General features: G+C 37.8%; 1 protein-coding gene across 7 annotated transcripts in view; it reads left to right on the forward strand.

Moving 5' to 3' along the window:
* PTPRA (protein tyrosine phosphatase receptor type A) overlaps positions 1 to 19,665 on the forward strand; it is a 170,120-nt gene that overhangs the window by 89,626 nt on the left and 60,829 nt on the right. For 4 of the 7 annotated variants that reach the window (XM_058563083.1, XM_058563080.1, XM_058563084.1 and 1 more), the window contains 3 exons: positions 7,929 to 8,007; positions 8,505 to 8,846; positions 17,086 to 17,112. In XM_058563083.1, the coding sequence (XP_058419066.1) occupies positions 7,935 to 8,007; positions 8,505 to 8,846; positions 17,086 to 17,112 (442 nt within the window). In that variant the 5' untranslated portion in view covers positions 7,929 to 7,934. Of the gene's footprint in view, positions 1 to 7,928; positions 8,008 to 8,504; positions 8,847 to 17,085; positions 17,113 to 19,665 lie in introns of those variants that run through there. The other 3 variants (XM_058563082.1, XM_058563085.1, XM_058563087.1) reach the window with 2 other exon arrangements.

Consider the following 19,665-nt stretch of genomic DNA (forward strand, 5'->3'; position numbering starts at 1 on the left):
GCTAACATCCGTTGCCAGTCTTTCTCTGTTTTCTATATGGCACACCACCACAGCATGGCTCGATAAGCGGTGCATAGGTCCGCACCCAGGATGGGAACCTGTGAACCCTTGGCCGCCTAAGCTGAGTGCGCAAATTTAACCGCTATGCCCTGGGGCCAGCCCCTCCAATCTTTTTTTTATTGCAATCAGTGCTGCATTGAATTACCTGGTACCTAGGTCACTTTAAAAGTATGGATATAGGGCTGGCCCCATGGCTTAGCGGTTAAGTGCGCACGCTCCGGTACTGGCGGCCAGGGGTTCGGATCCCGGGCGCGCGCCAATGCACCGCTTCTCCGGCCATGCTGAGGCCGCGTCCCACATACAGCAACTAGAAGGATGTGCAACTATGACATACAACTATCTACTGGGGCTTTGGGGGAAAAAAAAGGAGCAGGATTGGCAATAGATGTTAGCTGAGAGCTGGTCTTCCTCAGCAAAAAGAGGAGGATTAGTATAGTTGTTAGCTCAGGGCTGATCTTCCTCACAAAAAAAAAAAAAAGCATGGATATATCTATGAAGTTCTCAAGTAGAATGGTGTCAAAGGGTTTGCGCTTTTGTAATTCTGATAAATATTTACAGATTGTAGGAGAGTACCTATTTACTCAAACCCTTGCCAATGCGGTGTTGTTAAATTTTTTTATATTCGCTTATCTGATAGGTGAAAAATGATATTGCAGTGTAGCTTTAATTTTGCTTTCTCTGACCATGAGTGAGGTTGAGCATCTTTTCATATATTTAAGAGAATATATGTTTAATATATTTAAGAGGTTTTCTGTGAGTTGTCTGTTTCATATCGTTTGCCAGTTTTTCTTTTGGATTGTTGGTCCTCTTTTTATTAACCTGCTCCGGATTCTTTTATATATTAGGGAAATTAGACCTCTGTAAATGAATTGGAATTTTTTTTTTTTGAGGGAGATTGGCCCTGTGCTAACATCTATTGCCAGTCTTCCTGTTTTTTCTTTTTTTTCCCCAAAGCCCCAGCACACAGTTGTGTACCACAGTTGTAGAACTGCATCTCCTCTACATGAGATGCCGTCCCAGCATGGTCCAATGAGCGGCCAGTAAGTCCGTGCCCAGTATCCGAACCAGTAAACCCCGGGCCTCCAAAGCGGAACGCTTGAAGTTAACCGCTACCCCACCAGGCCAGCCCCCGAGTTGGAAATATTTTTAAAGAGCTCATTCTTTAAAATTATAGAGGTAGTTGTTTTAGTAAAATGGTGGAAAAAGAAGCCCGATTGCCATGGAGACAGCTCTTTCTAGAAATTTGGCTGCAAAGTGGAGTAGAGAGAATGCTAGCTGGAGGACTGATGTAGATTCAGAGGAGTTCTTCTTTTCTTTGGAAAATTCTTGGGTGTAAATGCTGGTATGAGAGGGAGGAGTTAAAGCTAGGAGATGGTTATTAGAGGATCTACAGGGCAAAGTTCCTAAGGGACTGAGGTTCTTGGGAGGAATTGCAGAGAAGGAGGAAATTTACAGATATGGTGACTGAGAGTTAAGGATGTCCCATTCTAACCACTTCTGTTTTCTCTGAAGTGAAGGCAAGACCAACAGCCAAGGGTGGGAGGAGATGTTTGGAGAGGAGAGGAGGTTCTTTGAAATCACTGCTATGGAGAATTGGAGAGAGAGCTGAGTAGGGAAATATAGAAGGATTGCAGAAAGTGTTCAGAGTTCCATTGAGGCAGAAATAGTGATATCAGCCTTATGAGTTGTTTGATTTTCTTATGCAGCATTTGGCAATCCAAGTGTCGGCTGACAGATTAGTTCAGGATTGGGTGTTTTGTTTTTTTCTCATGTACGTTTGATAGAAGAACAGTTAGCAAAGGAGTTTAGGATATCAGCAAGGGAGTCACTGAACTGACATAAAGTTTCCTTCGTTAGGTAGAGAAGGAAATAAAGACAGGACAGAGATACTGGAAAGAAAATTAGAGAGGAGTTCCAGGGACCAAAAGCCTGGATGAGGTCAGAGAACAGATGTAGTAGACAAAATAGAGAGAGAACTGCAAGGGTAGGGAGTGTGGTTGGAGAGAGGGAAGGTAAGATTCAGTATGAGGGCTTTTCCTGGTGATAACAGAATCTAGAGTGCAGCCATTGTCATGGGTGCTCCAGTGGAGTAGAGGTATAAGATCCTTGGAGTTGAGGAAGTCAAGGAGCTCAGAGGCTGGCCCAGATGTGAACTGTGGTGCCTGTGAGGATGTTGAACAGTCTTCCGGGAGAATATCAGGACTTGGGGATGGGAAGAAAACTGGCAACCACATTCCAATGTCCAGTGACAAGGAGTGCCAGGAAATTAGTAGGCAAAAAAGCTCTTAAGAACAGGGACTGTTAGAGCAGGCTCCAGGAAGAATGGTTTGCATATGGCATCCTTGAGTGAAGAAACCTCAACTCTACTTCCTGACGTGCAGCTCTGGGATGTTTGAAGTAGAAGACTTGGAGACTGGAGAGGGGAAGTGAGCATAGGTGTGGTTTCAGTTTAGTCAGGGGGTCGGGAAGTTATGGGAATTGGCCTGAGGGTCTTTATATCCTCTGGGAAGAGTGAGGCCTTCAGTATGGTTTTCCTGGTTGTGGTCTATGAATATACCTGTTAGTGACTTGGATCTTCTTAAATTCTGACGTGTCTCTCACTAGTGTACACATGCAAATCCTCTCCAACTTGCCATCCCCTATGCATTTGTTCTTTCCCTTGCATGCTTTCATTTGAGGCACACCTTTCTTCTGTACTTTCCGTCTTTTAGTTTTGCTTCTTATATTCATGCTCTGTTTTGAAATCTATTTTCTTTTTAACTTACTTTTACTTATAAAAAGATCATGCTCTTTATTTGAAAAATTTTGGCAATAAAGTACAATGTAAAGAAGAAAATAAAAATCGTAAAGTGCTATATGCCAAAATGTTTACAGATTTTCCCTTCCAGTCTTACTTTCAAGCATATACATTCTTATGCATATATAAATTTAGTTGAGACCATATTTTATATTCAGTTTTGATCTTGCTTTTTTTTTTAGCTTAAAAAATGAAGGGCTTATTCCATTTTCTTAAATTCTTTGAATATAGCATTTTAAATAGTAACAATGAATCATCTTGAATAACAACATAATTATTTCAACTTTTTCCTGTTTTCACTGTTGTTGGGGATTTGGATTGTTTTTACATTTACATAAGAATATAACCATGAAAATGCATCAGAAAATAATATTTTTTTTCATTTTTATTTTTAGTTTTTTAATTTTTTTATGTGAAATTTTTGTTGTACATTATTGTTTATCAGTCACCATATAATTGCATCCCTCCACCCCCTTGTGCCCATCCCCCACCCCCCTAGCCCCTGGTAACCACCAAACAGTTCTATCTGCCCGTGTGTTGGTTCATCTTCCACATATAAGTGAAATCATGCCGTGTTTGTCTTTTTCTTTCTGGCTTATTTCACTTAACATAATACCCTCCAGGTCCATCCATGTTGTTGCAAATGGGACAATTTTGTCTTTTTTTTATGGCTGAGTAGTATTCCATAGTATATATACACCACATCTTCTTTATCCAATCATCAGTCGAGGGACACTTGGGTCCTTTTTTTTATTTTCATTTTTAACCAAAACACTTTAATTTACAACTTGAATGTACAATATGAAGTCCATAATTTCTTGAAATTCTCACCTGGCTCTTGTAAAGAGCTGAGTCTACACTTTCAGTCTTCATCATCAGGAAGGATGCCTAGTTCTTCATCCGTCCACTGGGAAGGATCTGGATATGAAAAGTGACCCAGCACAGCATCTGAGTCACGTCAAAAGCACCAGAGATGGGGCCGGCCCGGTGGCGCAAGCGGTTAAGTGTGCGCGCTCCACTGCGGCGGCCCGGGGTTTGCCAGTTCGGATCCTGGGCACGCACCAACGCACCGCTTGTCAGGCCACGCTGTGGCAGCGTCCAATATAAAGTGGAGGAAGATGGGCACGGATGTTAGCCCAGGGCCAGTCTTCCTCAGCAAAAAAAAAGGAGGATTGGCAGATGTTAGCACAGGACTGATCTCCTCACACACACAAAAAAAAAAGCACCAGAGAATCCAGAACCACATGATTGCGCTGAAGAACTTGGCCTGCATCACTTAGGATCTGGTCAGCTGGGGGAACTGCCTGTACCAGGGCTGGATATGCACACCGCCACTGGCATGATGGACTCCACTGCCTCCAGCCACCTGTGCACAGTGGCCTCTGAAGAGGCAGCCTCCAACACAAACGAAAGGCGTGCGTCAGAGCTGACATGCCAGCCCGTGTCCAGACAGCAGTCCCCAGGCCTTCACGTCCTTAAGATTCTTGGATAACCTTTCTGGAAAGGAGTTTGTTATTATAGGCTAATTGACATTCCCACCAGTAGTTGAGTCCTTTTCAATATGACTCTTGCCAGCATTGAATGTTTCATATGATTGATTTTTTCTGATTTGGAAAGTAAAAATGTTATCTCATCATTATATTCCTTTAATTAGTGGGGATGGTCAACACTTTTGTGTATTTTCTTAGCTGCTTATTTTTCTCTTCTATAAGTTATCTGTTTAGGTTCTTCAGATTTTTCAAAATTAGAGTCTTAATGTTTTCCATATTGATGTGAGTTCTTGTTTTAATCCTTTGTCTTACTTGTGACAATTTTCCCAGTTCATTTCCTTTTTTAAAAAAATAGACTTGTTTTTAGAGCAAAGGTTCACAGCAAAATTGAGCAGAAAGTTTGGAGTTCCCAATACTCTCTGGCCACCCGCCGCCCACCACCACAATTTGTATATTCTATAGATTTGGACAAATGTATAATGATGTGTATCCACCATTGTATTAGCATACAGAATAGTTTCACTGCCATTAAAATCCTCTGTGCTCCACCTATTCATTCCCTCCCTCATCACTAATCTTTTTACTATCTTCATAGTCTTGCGTTTTCAAGAATGTCATAGAGCTGGAATTATACACTATGTAGCTTTTTCAGATTGCTTTCTTTCACTTAGTAATAGGCATTTAAGGTTCCTCCATGTTTTTTCATGGCTTGACAGCTCATTTCCTTTTAGTGTTGAATAATATTCCCTTGTCTGGATGCGCTACAGTTTATTTATCCCTTCACCTACTGAAGGACATCTTGGGTGCTTCCAAGTTTTGGCAGTTATGAATAAAGCTGCTATAAACATCTGTGTGCAGGTTTTTTGTGTAGACATAAGTTTTTAACTTTCTTGGGTAAATACCAGGGAGCACAATTGCTGGGTCATATGGTAAGGGTATGTTTAGTTTTATAAGAAACCGCCAAACTGTCTACCAAAGTGGCTGTGCCATTTTGCATTCCCACCAGCAGTGAATGAGAGTTCCTCTTGCTCCACATTCTCACCAGGATTTGGTGTTGTCAAGTGTTTTGCATTTTGGCTATTCTGATAGGTGTGTAGTGATATCTCATTGTTTTAATTTCCAGTTCTCTAATGACATATGTGTATATTTTTGTGTGTGTGTGTGAGGAAGATCAGCCCTGAGCTAACATCCATGCCACTCCTCTTTTTTTGCTGAGGAGGCCCGGCCCTGAGCTAACATCTATTGCCAATCCTCCTCCTTTTTTTCCCCCTTTTTCTCCCCAAGGCCCCAGTAGATAGTTGTATGTCATAGTTGCACATCCTTCTAGTTGCTGTATGTGGGACCCCGCCTCAGCATGGCCGGACAAGTGGTGCGTCAGTGCGCGCCTGGGATCCGAACCCAGGCCGCCAGTAGCAGAGCGTGCGCACTTAACCACTAAGCCACAGGGCCGGCCCCCTTAATGACATATATTGCTGAACATCTTTTCATATGCTTATTTCTATCTGTATGTCTTCTTTTGACTATTTTTTAATTGGGTGATAGTTTTCTTATTGTTAAGTTTTAAGAGTTCTTTGTTTATTTTGGATAACAGTTCTTTAGCAGATGTGTCTTTTGCAAACATTTTCTCCCTAGTCTTCTCATTCTCTTGACATTGTCTTTTGCAGGGCAGACGTTTTTAATTTTAATGAAGTCCAGCTTATTGATTATTCCTTTCATGGATCATGCCTTTGGTGTTTTATCTTGAAAGTCATTGCCATAACTAAGGTCGTTTAGATTTTCGCCTTTGTTATCTTCTAGGAGTTTTATGGTTTTGCATTTACATTTAGGTCTATGATCCATTTTGAGTTAATTTTTGTGAAGAGTATTCGGTCTGTGTCTAGATGTTATTTTATTTCTTTGCATGTGTGCCCAGTTGTTCCAGCACCATTTGTTGTTGAAAAGACTATCTTTGCTACATTATATTGCCTTTACTCCTTTGTCAAAGATCAATCAATATTTATGTGGGTGTATATCTGGTTTCTCTCTTCTGTTCTGTTGATCTATTTGTCTATTTTTTCACCAATACCACACAGTCTTGATTATTATTGCTTTATAGTAAGTCTTGAAGTCTAGTGGTGTTAGTCCTCTGACTTTGTTGTTGTTCTTCCATATTGAGTTGGCTATTCTCAGTCTTTTTCCTCTATATATAAACTTTAGAACAGTTTGTTGATATCCACAAAAGGATTTCCATTGAGATTGCATTGAATCTATAGACTAAGTTGGGAAGAACTGACATCTTGACAATATTGAGTCTTCCTATCTGTGAACATTGTTTATGGTTGACTTCTTTTACATTTAGTAGCTTTTATTTTTTTGTATTGTAAGATATTCCATTTTTACCTTTGTGATTTATTCCTTTGTGATCTTACATTGGCTTTTTGTTTAGAAAATCTTTCCTCATCCTGAGCTCACATATTCATTATTTCATGAATTCATTATTCACATATTTATTCCCTTTTAAAATGTGTTTTTAAATATTTAATTCTTCAACTCATCTGGATTTCATTTTGGTATATGGAATGAGGTGATGGTCCAACCCCCTCCCCTCAAATACATAATTTTTCCCCAAACCATTTCCTATTGATTTATCAAGAATAGACAGGTATGCATATACAGTAATCAGCCTTCCAATCTGTTTCCTAACCCTTATGGAGGGAATTGTATGCTTTCCCAATTTTGGATTATGGTCAGGTTGGAAGAGTGGGAAAGTAGTCAAACCTTGTATGGCTGCACCTTAGGAAGGCCACCTGCTGAAACCAGTTCCCTGTTAGGCATGGTTGCCTGTACCAGAGGCAAACTCTTGGGACGTATATGAACCACCTGCATCTCCCTCACCCTCCCTCAGAGATTCTTATGTGCCCCTTGGAGAAGTATGTCTTGATTCTCTTGGAGAGTCATTACCATACTGAATTACCTTTAGGCTGTGAGTCCTATGAAGATGGGACCTACGAGTATATTGCTTCCCAGTTGTTTCCCTAATACCTAGCTCAGTGTAGGGCACAAAAATCTGAATGGATGGGTGAACCACGATCACTGATGGGAATGTGCCACAGCCCTCTGATATGGTTTGAGGTGGAATAAAGGTTGACAACAGCTGTATAATATCTGCTTTGAAGGACAGTACGTTCATGCAGTCAGCCTACCTTCTCCATACTTCTCATTCTGAAGAATGAGGAGCTGCACTTAGCCATGTCCTGGAGAGCTTTTAAAAGGACTGCTACCTAGCTCTCACCCCCAGAGATGCAGTCTGGCATGGGGATGTTTCAAACTTCTTTGGGTGATTCTAAAGTGCAGCCAAGGTTGAGAATCACTGCTCTAAAAAGTATGTTCTTATTAATAGTCTTTTTTATATTTGTATAAAGATTCAATTAAGTAGTTGGATTCCTGGAAAAATGTGCCTTTCAGACTCCCGAAATATCATTGGTCCTGTGTGCACATTTTAATAGTTGGGAAGATTTTGCCTAACATAGTCCTTTGCTGAGTAGTTTGAACACAGTTGTGATAAGATAGGACCTTATCTAACATGGTTTTCTGTTTTCCAGGTCAGCATGGATTCCTGGTTCATTCTTGTTCTGCTTGGCAGTTGTCTGATACGTGTCAGTGCCAACAATGCTACCACAGGTAAATTGTCATTTGATAAGTCTGGTATTTGGAATAGAATTTTGCTTTCACATTTAATGACCCATATTTGAAGACCTAGGTGGTATTAAAGAAAGAAAAACTATTAAAGTATTACTTAAAAGTGATGGTAAAATAAATGTCTTTCGAAATCTGAGTTGTATGCTCAGCATTGTTCTATATACCACATACTACTTTAAATAAATAAAGAGTTTATATTCATTCCTGAAATGTAAAAAAAGAAAATCATTGCTATTTAAGACTCCTATATATTGATTCTGAGGAACTAAGTAAAGAATCCAGTTTCTTCCTCCCTTAGTCCTGTGGAAGTGGTAGGAAGGATCCAGCATTAAATAAAAATGTGTGCGTGTGTGTGTATATCTGGTCTTTGCTTGGTCTCCAAGTGTTTGCGAGTTTATTAGGGCTTGCTGCTTTGTGCCTCATAACTTTTGAGTTATCAGTTCTTTGTGTGATGTTTCCTTATTTTTTGGTGTTTGTAGTTTCACCTTCAGTAGGCGTTACAAGGTCTATTAAAGCATCGACAGCAGAATTAGTTAAAGAAGAGACCAAAACTTCAAATCCTACTTCTTCAGTAACTTTTCCTTCCGAGGCACCAACACTCAGCCCAAATCTAACTCTGGGACCCACCCATGTAGCCACTGTCAATTCTTCGGACTCTGACAATGGGACCACAAGAACAGCAAGCACCGATTCTGCAGTCACTACACTTTCACCTAATGGAACGTGGCCTCCAGATACCCAGTTCACAGATGCCAGAACAGAACCTTGGGTGGGGAATTCCAGCACTGCAGCAACCACTCCAGAAACTTTCCCTCCTTCAGGTACTAGAAATGGTTTCTGTTCTTTCCTTTGCTCTTTGAGTTTATTCACCCTTTTATTATTTTTGTTTGTGTTTTCTAGCCATGAAATTTTTTGAAATAAGTAAAATTGCCCAAGCAAAGTAATGAAACCTAAATATAGGGAATTCTTAGGAATATCTGGTTAACATAGAGTTAAGAGGAAAGAAGAAAAATTCTGGAGGATATCCTGCTTCGCATGGGATCCTGGTTAGCTTGGGGAGGCTTAATCGTGTTTAAAGGTAGAGAAGAAGGTTGAAAGTACAAGAGAAGGAGGGGAGCTAATTGATGATGCAAGAGACTGAAGATGAAAGGATACAGAAGCTGAGTAATAGGATTAGTCTTGAAATGGAAGGGCTCTGTGGAGACCATGGGAGGGAGAATGAGTCTGGATGTCCATAACAATTAGATGTGGAGTGGGAGGCCTGTGGCAGGGGTGGAGTTAGAAAGAGGAGTTCAGGGAAGCAGTTAAGTTTCGGTGCCAGTTTGTTTAGGGCCTCAGCCCAGCCCACTTCTCACCTTAAGTCAATCACTGGTTGAAGTGGAAATGGCTCCTAAGAAAGATTCAGAGACCTGGGTCTGAGACCAGGGTGGGTAGGGCAAATTTCTGACCTCTGAGCCTCAGGATCCCGATCTGTAAAAGAGGATTAGGGGGTCCCTCAAAGTGCTTTTGTGAGGAGGAAAGGAAATAATTGTTCCCTGGCAGCTATATAACTGTCATTCCTTTTCTAAGCAAAAATCACTGTTCCCTCTTCTGTGGATCTCATCCCCTTGGCTCTTATTTCTTCCCTGTTTGGTGGTGAGACTACCTAGGTGGAATCACATCTCGCTCATGGGGGGCATTCAGAAAGTATTTGCTGAGTTGAATCTCATTTGGTTACTATAGATGACATCTTTTAGCTAGACCTTACAGCTCCTGCCTGCTTTAATCCTGTATTTTCTACTATAAAGTCTGTATAGCATTTGCAGGTAAGAGCTGTCTTCTGAGCCATGCTCCTGAGTTTGAATCCAGCTCTGCCATACGATAGCTGTGTGACCATAGGCAAGTTTATTTAACCTCTGTACCTCAGTTTCTTCATCTGTAAAATAAGAATGAGTGGTAAGATGGTACTTACCTCATAGAGGAGCTATTAGGATTAAACCAGTTAATATGGGTAAAGCATTTACAATAGCACCTGCACGTGGTAAGCAATATTTTTAAGTGTTAGGCATTGTACTAAGAGTTTTATAGAATAATTCTATGAAGTAGGTTCTATTTTATGTCTTACAGGTGAAAGGGTTTTACAGTGATGGAGCTGTAATTTAGGAAATGTTTTTCATAGTACAGGTCATGACCAGTTCATGAAATCAGTTTAGTGGACCACCATGAATGTTTTGTTTGTTTTGTTTTGTTTTTTTAATGGATGCACCTATTCCATTTCTATTCTTTTCATGTTAGATGTATTATTTTGTGAAACTTTTGTTTGTATGAAGTAGGTTCTATTTTATGTCTTACAGGTGAAAGGGTTTTACAGTGATGGAGCTGTAATTTAGGAAATGTTTTTCATAGTACAGGTCATGACCAGTTCATGAAATCAGTTTAGTGGACCACCATGAATGTTTTGTTTGTTTTGTTTTGTTTTTTAATGGATGCACCTATTCCATTTCTGTTCTTTTCATGTTAGATGTATTATTTTGTGAAACTTTTGTTTCAGTTATACACAAACACATACCGAGTAACAATGTAAAATGTATCTCTTGCTGTCAGTTATGGCCATTGCTTAGGGAGGAAAGACAGAATTAATTTGTTTGTTTTGTTTTGTTTTTAATGGATACACCTATTCCATTTCTATTCTTTTCATGTTAGGTGTATTATTTTGTGAAACTTTTCTTTCAGTTACACACAAACACATACCGAGGAACAATGTAAAATGTATTTCTTGCTGTCAGTTATGGCCATTGCTTAGAGAGGAAAGACAGAATTAATTTGTACAAGCTGAATTAGCAAATGGAAAGGGTGAGACTGTAACCCAGGCTTGACTGACTTCACAGCCTGTGTTCTCTTCTGTAGTGTCTTTCATTTAACAATTCTGTCAGATGACCATGGATAATTATCTCCTTTTAATAGATGCTAATGTTAAGACTATAGAGTTTAAATGATTTGCCTTAGATCTCAGGGCTGTCAAGTGGCAAGTTAGGCCTATTTCTCACTTTTGTGATCTTTCCACATTGCTGTTAGGGAACTGAGTTTTCCATAATCTGCCATAGGCCCAAATTATGCCATAGCTAAGAAAGCAGTTATTGTACAGTTAACTCATTCCATGTCTCAGGAGACTGAGGCTACGTTTCACTGTGACTTTTATTCAAAATAAGTAAAACACAGAGAAACCTTTATGGTACATCAGGATGTCACAGTCTGAAACCGCACATCTTAGTCATCACCACCCTCTTGCCAATCCTCCCATGTTGCTAAATCATAATTTTTTGTTAAATCAGTATTTAATGTTTTATATTATTATGACTATGTAATATTATTCTCTGCTGAGTTATAGGTATAATGTGATTATTTTTCCTTTCTTGTACAGTTTTTTCTGGATTTAATAATTGGCTTATATTACTGTTTGTTTAGTTTTTTATTTGTCCGTTGCTAACCAGTTCTTCCCACGCTCTCCGTAACCTCTCAAGACAGTTTTCCACAAAGTCAGACCTATTAGATAATCTGTTATTTCTTTTTTACCTGGAGATCTTTCTCCTGAGCCCTCCATTGTCTTACTCAAGTCTAGGCTTGTTGATCACTAGGGCTGCTGCCCAGATGTCAGCCTGGGATTTCCCTTCTCTATCATTCTGGGAATTCCCTTTGCTTCCTGGCTTCTGTATTGTCTTCTTTCTTGAATTACCCAATCATTTGTTGTAATATATTTTAGGGCTGTGTATAGAATTTGAGGAAATATTTTTTTCCCCAGAATTTTTAAAGCATTGCCTAATTTCCAGGCTTGGAAGGTTCTACTGCTATTCTGATTCCTAATTCTTTTTTTTTTGTGAGGAAGATCAGCCCTGCGCCAACATCCGATGCCAATCCGCCTCTTTTTTGCTGAGGAAGATTGGCCCTGGGCTAACATCTTTGCCCATCTTCTACTTTATATGGGATGCCACCACAGCACGGCTTGACAAGTGGTGCGTCAGTGCGCGCCCAGGATCCAAGCCCAGGATCAGAACCCGCAAATCCCAGGCCACCAAAGCACTGCGTGCACACTTAACCACTGCACCACCGGGCTGGCCCCCGATTCCTAATTCTTTATCATCAGTGTCCTGAAATTTCACAGAAATTTTTCTTGATGTGGGTCTTTTTCATTCATTATGTTGATAGGATCTTCGGAGTGTTGGTCTTTCAGTTTTGGAAAATATTCTTGTATTTCTTTGAAAATTTTCTTCCCTCTTCCATTTTCTCTATTCTCTTCATCTTAAACTCCTAATATTTGGATATTGGACATATCCTAATGAATTAATTCTTTAATCTTCTTAATTTTTGTTTCCTATTGACCTTTGCTGTTTGAGTTTCTTTTTCTCCTTTTTAAAATAAGCAAGTGCGTATATATTCCTTTTTTCTTCCATTTATAACATAATAAATATACTGTGTACATTTCTGCACATTGCTTTTTTCAATTAGCCTGTCATACTTGTTCTTTATTATAGTAAAGAGCTGCTTCATCGTGTGGATATACCTTAATGTATTTATCCAGTTTCCCATATCAGTGTACATTAAGGTTGTTTTCAGAGTACTATTACAAACAATTCAATTTGTCATTTCTAGCCTATATGAGAATATTGGTAGAATAAACTGTTTTTAAGTGTGCATTTGTAAATTGGTGGATATTGCCAGACCTCCCTCTATTGGGAAATGTATTCTCATAGGCTGTGTGTCAGAGTGCCTGTTTTTCTATATGCTCCTCAGTGTGGTAAATTATCAAACTTTTGGATCTATGCTAATCTGACAGGTGAAAATTAGCATCTTAGTGTAGCTTTAATTTGCATTTCACTGGGTGAGGCTGAGAATCCTTCCATATTTGGAAGGATAATTTATATTTCTTTTTCTGAGAACTGTCTGTTGATATCCTTCCCCCGTTTTTCTTAGTGGGATGTCAGGTTCTTCTGATCCATTTGTAACGTTAGGGAAATGAGCCCTTTGCTTACCTATGATGAAGTTGCGAATATTTTTTTTCCCAGTCGGTCATCTAGCTTTTTTGCATTGCAGAAGCTATTATTAGAAATTTTTAATTCTTTTAATTAAAAAATTTATCAGTTTAACTAAATGTTTTCCAGGTATTAGATCATATATAGGAAGATTTTCTTTACTCCAATACTATAAATAAATTTCCTTATGTTTTCTTCTAGACTTTTATGGTTTCTTTCTTCTTTGTGCATGCATGTGCACGTGTGTGTGCTTAAATCTTTGATCTGTCTGGAATTCTGATGTAAAGTGTTAAGCTATGGATTTTTTTTTCCCCCAAATAGTTAACTACGTGTCGCAATGCCCTTTAATGAATTATCTGTTGGTGGGTTTTTGTTTGGTTTTGAGGAAGATTGGCCCTGAGCTAACATCTGTTGCCAATCTTCATCCTTTTTCCTTTTTTCTCTCCAAAGCCCCAGTAGATAGTTGTATGTGATAGTTGTACATCCTTCTAGTTGCTCTACGTGGGATGCTGCCTCAGCATGGCTTGATAAGCGGTGTGTAGGTCCACGACCAGGATCCGAACCGGCAAACCCTGGGCCACCAAAGCGGAGCGCACAAACTTAACCACTGTGCCACTGGACTGGCCCCAAATTATTTGTTTTTTTCCTCACTGTTTCGAAATGCCACCTTTATCATATATTGAATTTTGATATGTTGTTAGGTTCCCATATGTATTTGAGTTCTATTTCTGGGCATTTGTATTTTCTATTAATCTTTTTCTCTGTCCATGTACAGAACCTCACTGTTTTAATAATTGCAACAAAATATTTAATATCTGACAAGGTTAGTCATCCCGTTAAATCTTATTTTTCAGAATTTTTCTAGCAACTCTTGATGTTTTTTATGAACGTTAGAATCAACTTGTATAGCAGGAAAAAAGTTTTTATTGATCATGTTAAATTGATAGATTAAATGGACAGCTGACATCTTTAAGTCTTTTTCTATCCAAGAATGTAGTGTATTTTTTTTGCTGAAGTCTTATTTTGTGTTTCTTGGAAGTGGTTTAGAGTTTTTGCCACTGATGTTGCACACGTTTTGTTCAGCTTATTTCTAGATATTTCAGAGGGTTTTCTTTGTGTTTTGTTCTTTTGTTTTTGTTGGTATAAAGGGTGTATTTTCTTCCATTATATCTTCTAACTGGCTGCTGTTGGGATATGAAGGCTATTGGTTTTTTTTTTTTTTTTTTTGAGATATAATTGACATACAACATTGTTTTAGTTTTAGGTGTACAATATGAGGCTATTGATTTTTGTATGTATATTTTATTTATTTTTTTTTAAATTTTTTTGTTTATTGCAGTAACATTGGTTTATAACATTGTATAAATTTCAGGTGTACATCATTATACTTCTATTTCTGCATAGATTACATCATGTTCTCGTGTTCACCACCCAAATACTAATTATAATCCATCACCACACACATGTGCCTAATTATCCCTTTCGCCCTCCTCCCTCCCCACTTCCCCTCTGGTAACCACCAATCCAATCTCTGTCTCTATGTGTTTGTTTGTTGTTGTTATTATCTACTACTTAATGAGTGAGATCATATGGTATTTGACCTTCTCCCTCTGACTTATTTTGCGTAGCATAATACCCTCAATGTCCAGCCGTGTTGTCACAAGTGGCTGGATTTCATCGTTTCTTATGGCTGAGTAGTATTCCATTGTGTATATATACCACATCTTCTTCATCCATTCGTCCCTTGATGGGCACTTAGGTTGCTTCCAAGTCTTGGCTATTGTGCATAACACTGCAGTAAACACAGGGATGCACGTATCTTTACGCGTTGGTGTTTTCACTTTCTTTGGATAAATACCCAGCAGTGAAATAGCTGGATCATATGGTAGTTCTATCCTTAATTTTGTATGTATATTTTATACTGGTCATCTTAATCAATTTCCTCAGTGTTTGACATAATTTTCTTCAGTTATCATAAATCTTCATATCATGTCACCTACAAATATCTCCTCCAAAGTTTTAGATCTCTTTCTTCTGGTTAAATGAATTGGTCAATACCTCCAGAACAAAGTTAGGAAGCAGTGGTAAAAACAGACAGCCTTAGCCTGTGTTATACCTGACTAAGGAGAATGCTCTCAGTGATTTTGCATTAAACATAATACTGACTCTTGGGTTGAGAGAAGCATATTTATCATATTCAGGATTTATCAATTTATTCCTGTTTTAAAGAGCATTTATGTCAAGAATGGGTGTTAAATTTTGCCAGTTGCCTGTTCAGCATCAGTGAGCAAGATCTGTATGATTTTTTTCTCTTTTTATCATATGCTGTAGTGAATCATCTTAATAGATTTCCTAATTTTGAACTATTTACATTCCTGCAAAAACAACTCTACTTGGCCATGTTGTATTTTTCTTGAATAAACTGTTGCAATTTGTTTGATATTATTTTATTTGGGATTTTTCCATTGGTTTTTGTAAGTTATTTCTAAAGGAGATTGGTCTGTGTTTCCTTTTTATGTGTGCTATTTTTTGATAAGTTTTAGTTGTTAGTTATTTGTTTTGCTTCATGGAAAGAATTGAAGTTTACCTGGAAAACTATGCATTTTAGTCATGTTTTCAAAATTATTTGAATGGATTTGAAGAGTCATATTTTAGGATTAATTTCCTACATAGCTATGAATAATTCCTATTTTATATGTTTGTGTCCTTTATCTTGTTTAGGTTGGCTAACCATTTATCTATTTCATGGTTTGTTGCTTTTTTCTCCAAAGAACTTACTATGGTATATTAATTAGTTCTGTCATTTTTCAGTTTTTATTTCATTAATTTCTTTTTTATTCTTATTCTTTCTTTTTGCTTTTCTTAGATTTATTTTGTGCTTTTTCTGTCTTCCTGAATTGAATACTGAATTTTTGATAAGCACAGCTTTAGCCATATCCCATAAGTGTTCCTGTAGATAGTTGTTTTAGTTAGGGTGCATTCGAAGCTTCTCTGACAAAGAAACACCAAAATTCAGTGACCTAAGTAAGACAAAAGTGTCTTTCTCTCCCCTGTCACATCCAGAGGTAGACAGAGGGCTCATCAGAAACCAAGTTCCTTTTTTTCTTGTGGCCTGTCCTGACAAAATTGCTCTTGTCTGCTTGATCAGAGATGGCTCTCATCATTGGGTTCTGCTTCCAGCCCCTGGGAAGGAGAACAGAGGAAATGGGGACAAACAATTTCTCTCCAAAGGATGTGACCCAGAAGTTACCCTCGTCACTTGTGCTCACATCTCATTAGCTGGAATTCTTCATATGACTACACCTAGCACAAAGGAGTCTCAGAAATGTAGTGTCTAGCTGGACACCTTTGTTGCTCAGATAAAAAAAAAAAAAAGCAGATTCTGTACCAAGCACAAGAAGAGAAAGAGACTTATATTGGGGGAGAGAGTTGCTGGAGAGTTGGTGGATTCTACCACAAGTGTGATTTTATTGTTATTTTTTAGGTATTTTGCAATTTGGTTTTGGTTTTAATTTTCAAGTGTTTTCTTACTTTGTTAATTTCTAATTTTATTGCATCATGATAAAAGAATATTATCTGTACTATTTCTACTATGGGTAGTTTATAAGCCTTACTATGGGGATATTCCACAAGCCTTTGAAAAGGTTTTCTCTATTAGTATATAGTTTGGTCTATATCAATTAGATTTTATTACCTATTATCATTTAGGTCTTTTATATCCTTAGCTTAATTTTGCCCTATTGCATTTTAATGGCCTGAAAGACATAAAGACCTCTTAATACCATTGTGATTATATTTCTCTTTGCATTCTTATACTTTTTATGAATATTAATGCTGCATTGTTATACTCAGGGAGAAGGAAAAACCACTGATTGAAGTTTAGTGAATCTGGGCAATGTTGTTTCCCAGTTGTTGGAGGGTGCCTCATTCTAGTTCCAACTTATACAAAGGGAAAGTGTCTATATTCCTATAGCTTCTTTTGTCTTACCGTAGATTGAATAGACTGTTTTTCTTCAATCTGAGTGAATGTTTTTATTTTTCACTTATTACACAGGTAATTCTGACTCGAAGGACAGAAGAGGTGAGCCACTCACCTTATGTCTGTTGTCCCTTTTACAGTGTACAATATTTGTTGTGTTTCCTCTGCTCACCGTCTATGGTAACTTTGCATCTGTGGCTATTATGTGTTTACTTTCTTTTAAGTTGTTTCCATAATAACCTCATAGAGAAGAGTAACAGAAATAAGTATTCATTATGTTTTTAAATGTATATTAAGTATTCTAATAGCTATGATGTATTTTAACAAGTAATAAAACAGCTGTATCTTACTTTATCATGTCACCTTGTTAATATTACCCTTTGGTGATATTAGGCCATAGTTTTTATGTCGTAGTTAATTTCTAATTTCTAGGCCATAGTTACCTTTAAACATCCTAGCTTTGTGTTGTTTTTTCCCCTAGTCTATAAAATGTCAACCCTTTGTCACTTCATGTGGATTTTATGGATTTTCAGCTCTCTAGTGTAAAGTCCTTATGGCTGGAGATGCTATGTCTGGTCTAAGGAGGATTGCCGTATCCCTGGTTACCATAGAACAGAGTACATGGGTGCTCATGTATAGAAGTGGCACATTTTGCTTAGGACAACAGTAAGGCTGCCATCAAAGAGTGTAAGAGAAAGAGATCATCTAACAGTATAAGAAATGACCATTGCATTTGAGTTTGGAAAATGTTAATCTATGAAGCAATTTTTCTCATCATGATTTCCTATTTTATCAAATCAGACTTTTTGAGATTTTTTTTTTCTGATTCCCTGCATAATTAAGTAATGGAACATTTGAAGGCTTATGAGGTCCAACTAAGTAGGGAGCATTTGAATCAGAAAAGTAGAAAAAGTAGTACGTTGTCCATCTGCCACTGCATTTGGTGAGGAACAGTGAGGTGTTATCATACTGTGTACAGATTTCCCTCGATTTTCCAGCTTTCACTTTCCTAAACTCAGGAATGAAATTCGATTAGTGTGTTTGTGCTGTTCACATTCGCTTACCATATTCTCACTATCAAATGTAGAACTTAATAGATTTATGTTGCAATAGATACTTACGTTTGCTCCCTAAAACTGCTCTTTTAACCAATTTTATAAAAAAGTCGAAAGTCAAAGTGGTAGGCTTCAAAATTAAACATAAGATCTGTGATTCCTTCCTTTATGTAGTGTGTATTTTCTTAATCAGCCTTTTTCTTGCCCTAGATAGTATCCCTCTTTTACCTTTCTAACTAACATGGATTTGAGTAGTTTCAATATTGTAATTAAAAAGAAATGTTATCTGATATAACCTTAGTTATCTAGATTATTGCTAATTGTAACATACTAATATAATAAGTCTTCTTTTTAAGTTAAAAAATAATTTTGGGGGCCGGCCTGGAGGCATAGTGGTTAAGTTCACATGCTCCACTTCGGCAGCCCAGGGTTCTTGAATTCAGATCCTGGGCGTGGACCTACACACCACTCATCAAGCCATGCCGTGGTGGCATCCCATATACAAAGTAGAGGAAGATCGGCACAGATGTTAGCTCAGGGACAATCTTCCTTAAGCAAAAAAAAAAAAAAAAGAGGAAGATTGGCAACAGATGTTAGCTTAGGGCCAATCTTCCTCACCAAAAAAAAAAATAATAATAATAATAATAATAATTTTGTAGAATTGCTTTTAACCAAACAGGAAAATGAAAAGGCATACATGTTCTCAGCAAGTGTCTAAAAGCCCCATGTGTAATGACGATTTTACCAGGGCAAGTCTTCAGAAGTATTGCTATAAATTTTGATATCACATTCTAATTTTAAAACCAAATAAATGCTTTTTGAGAAATGAGATAATTATTTTGAAATATGTCTTTGCATTATAATGGGTTTGCTAAGCAAATTATGTGTTATGCAAATGAATTAAGGATTATAGGTTTTTATGTACTGGCCTTAGGGATGCTTTTGAACAGCAATGGCTGGTGTTTTAGTTGTCAAAGCAAAAAGGAATAAAAAGAGGAAAGGAGGCAGGCAACTTTGCTTCCTTTCTTTTGAAGTCCAAGAAACTGGTTATTTTCTTATGTGTATTATTTTTTAAGTGTATTCCAAGTTATTTTGTTAGAACCAGCTTTTTTTCTAATTGTAGTGAAATATACATAATATAAAATTTACTGTTTTAACTGTACGATTCAGTGACGTTAAGTACATTCACATTGTGGTGCAACCTTCACCACCATCTATCTCCAGAACTCTTTTATCATCCCAAATTAAACTCTATAACCCATTAAACAGTAACTCCTCATTTCTCCTTCCCCCAGACCCTGGTAACCACTATTCTACTTTCTGTCTTTATAAATTTGTCTGTTCTAGGTACCTCATTTAAGTGGAATCATACAATATTTGCCCTTTTATAAGCAGCTTTTCTTTTAAAGCATTTTTTCTGGTGTTAATTTGGATGATTTGTGTAGTATATAGTAATGCATTAAGTCCAGTTCTGGCATTATCTGCCAAGTACCTCTTCATCATGAAGTCGTTGGTCATGAGTATACTATCCAGTTGTTATTTAGTCTTCACTAGTTTTAAATCTCAGTTTTATTAGTTTTGTCCTGGGGGCAACAGACTG

The sequence above is a fragment of the Diceros bicornis genome, chromosome 19, assembly GCF_020826845.1.
Source record: "Diceros bicornis minor isolate mBicDic1 chromosome 19, mDicBic1.mat.cur, whole genome shotgun sequence".
NCBI lineage: Eukaryota > Metazoa > Chordata > Mammalia > Perissodactyla > Rhinocerotidae > Diceros > Diceros bicornis.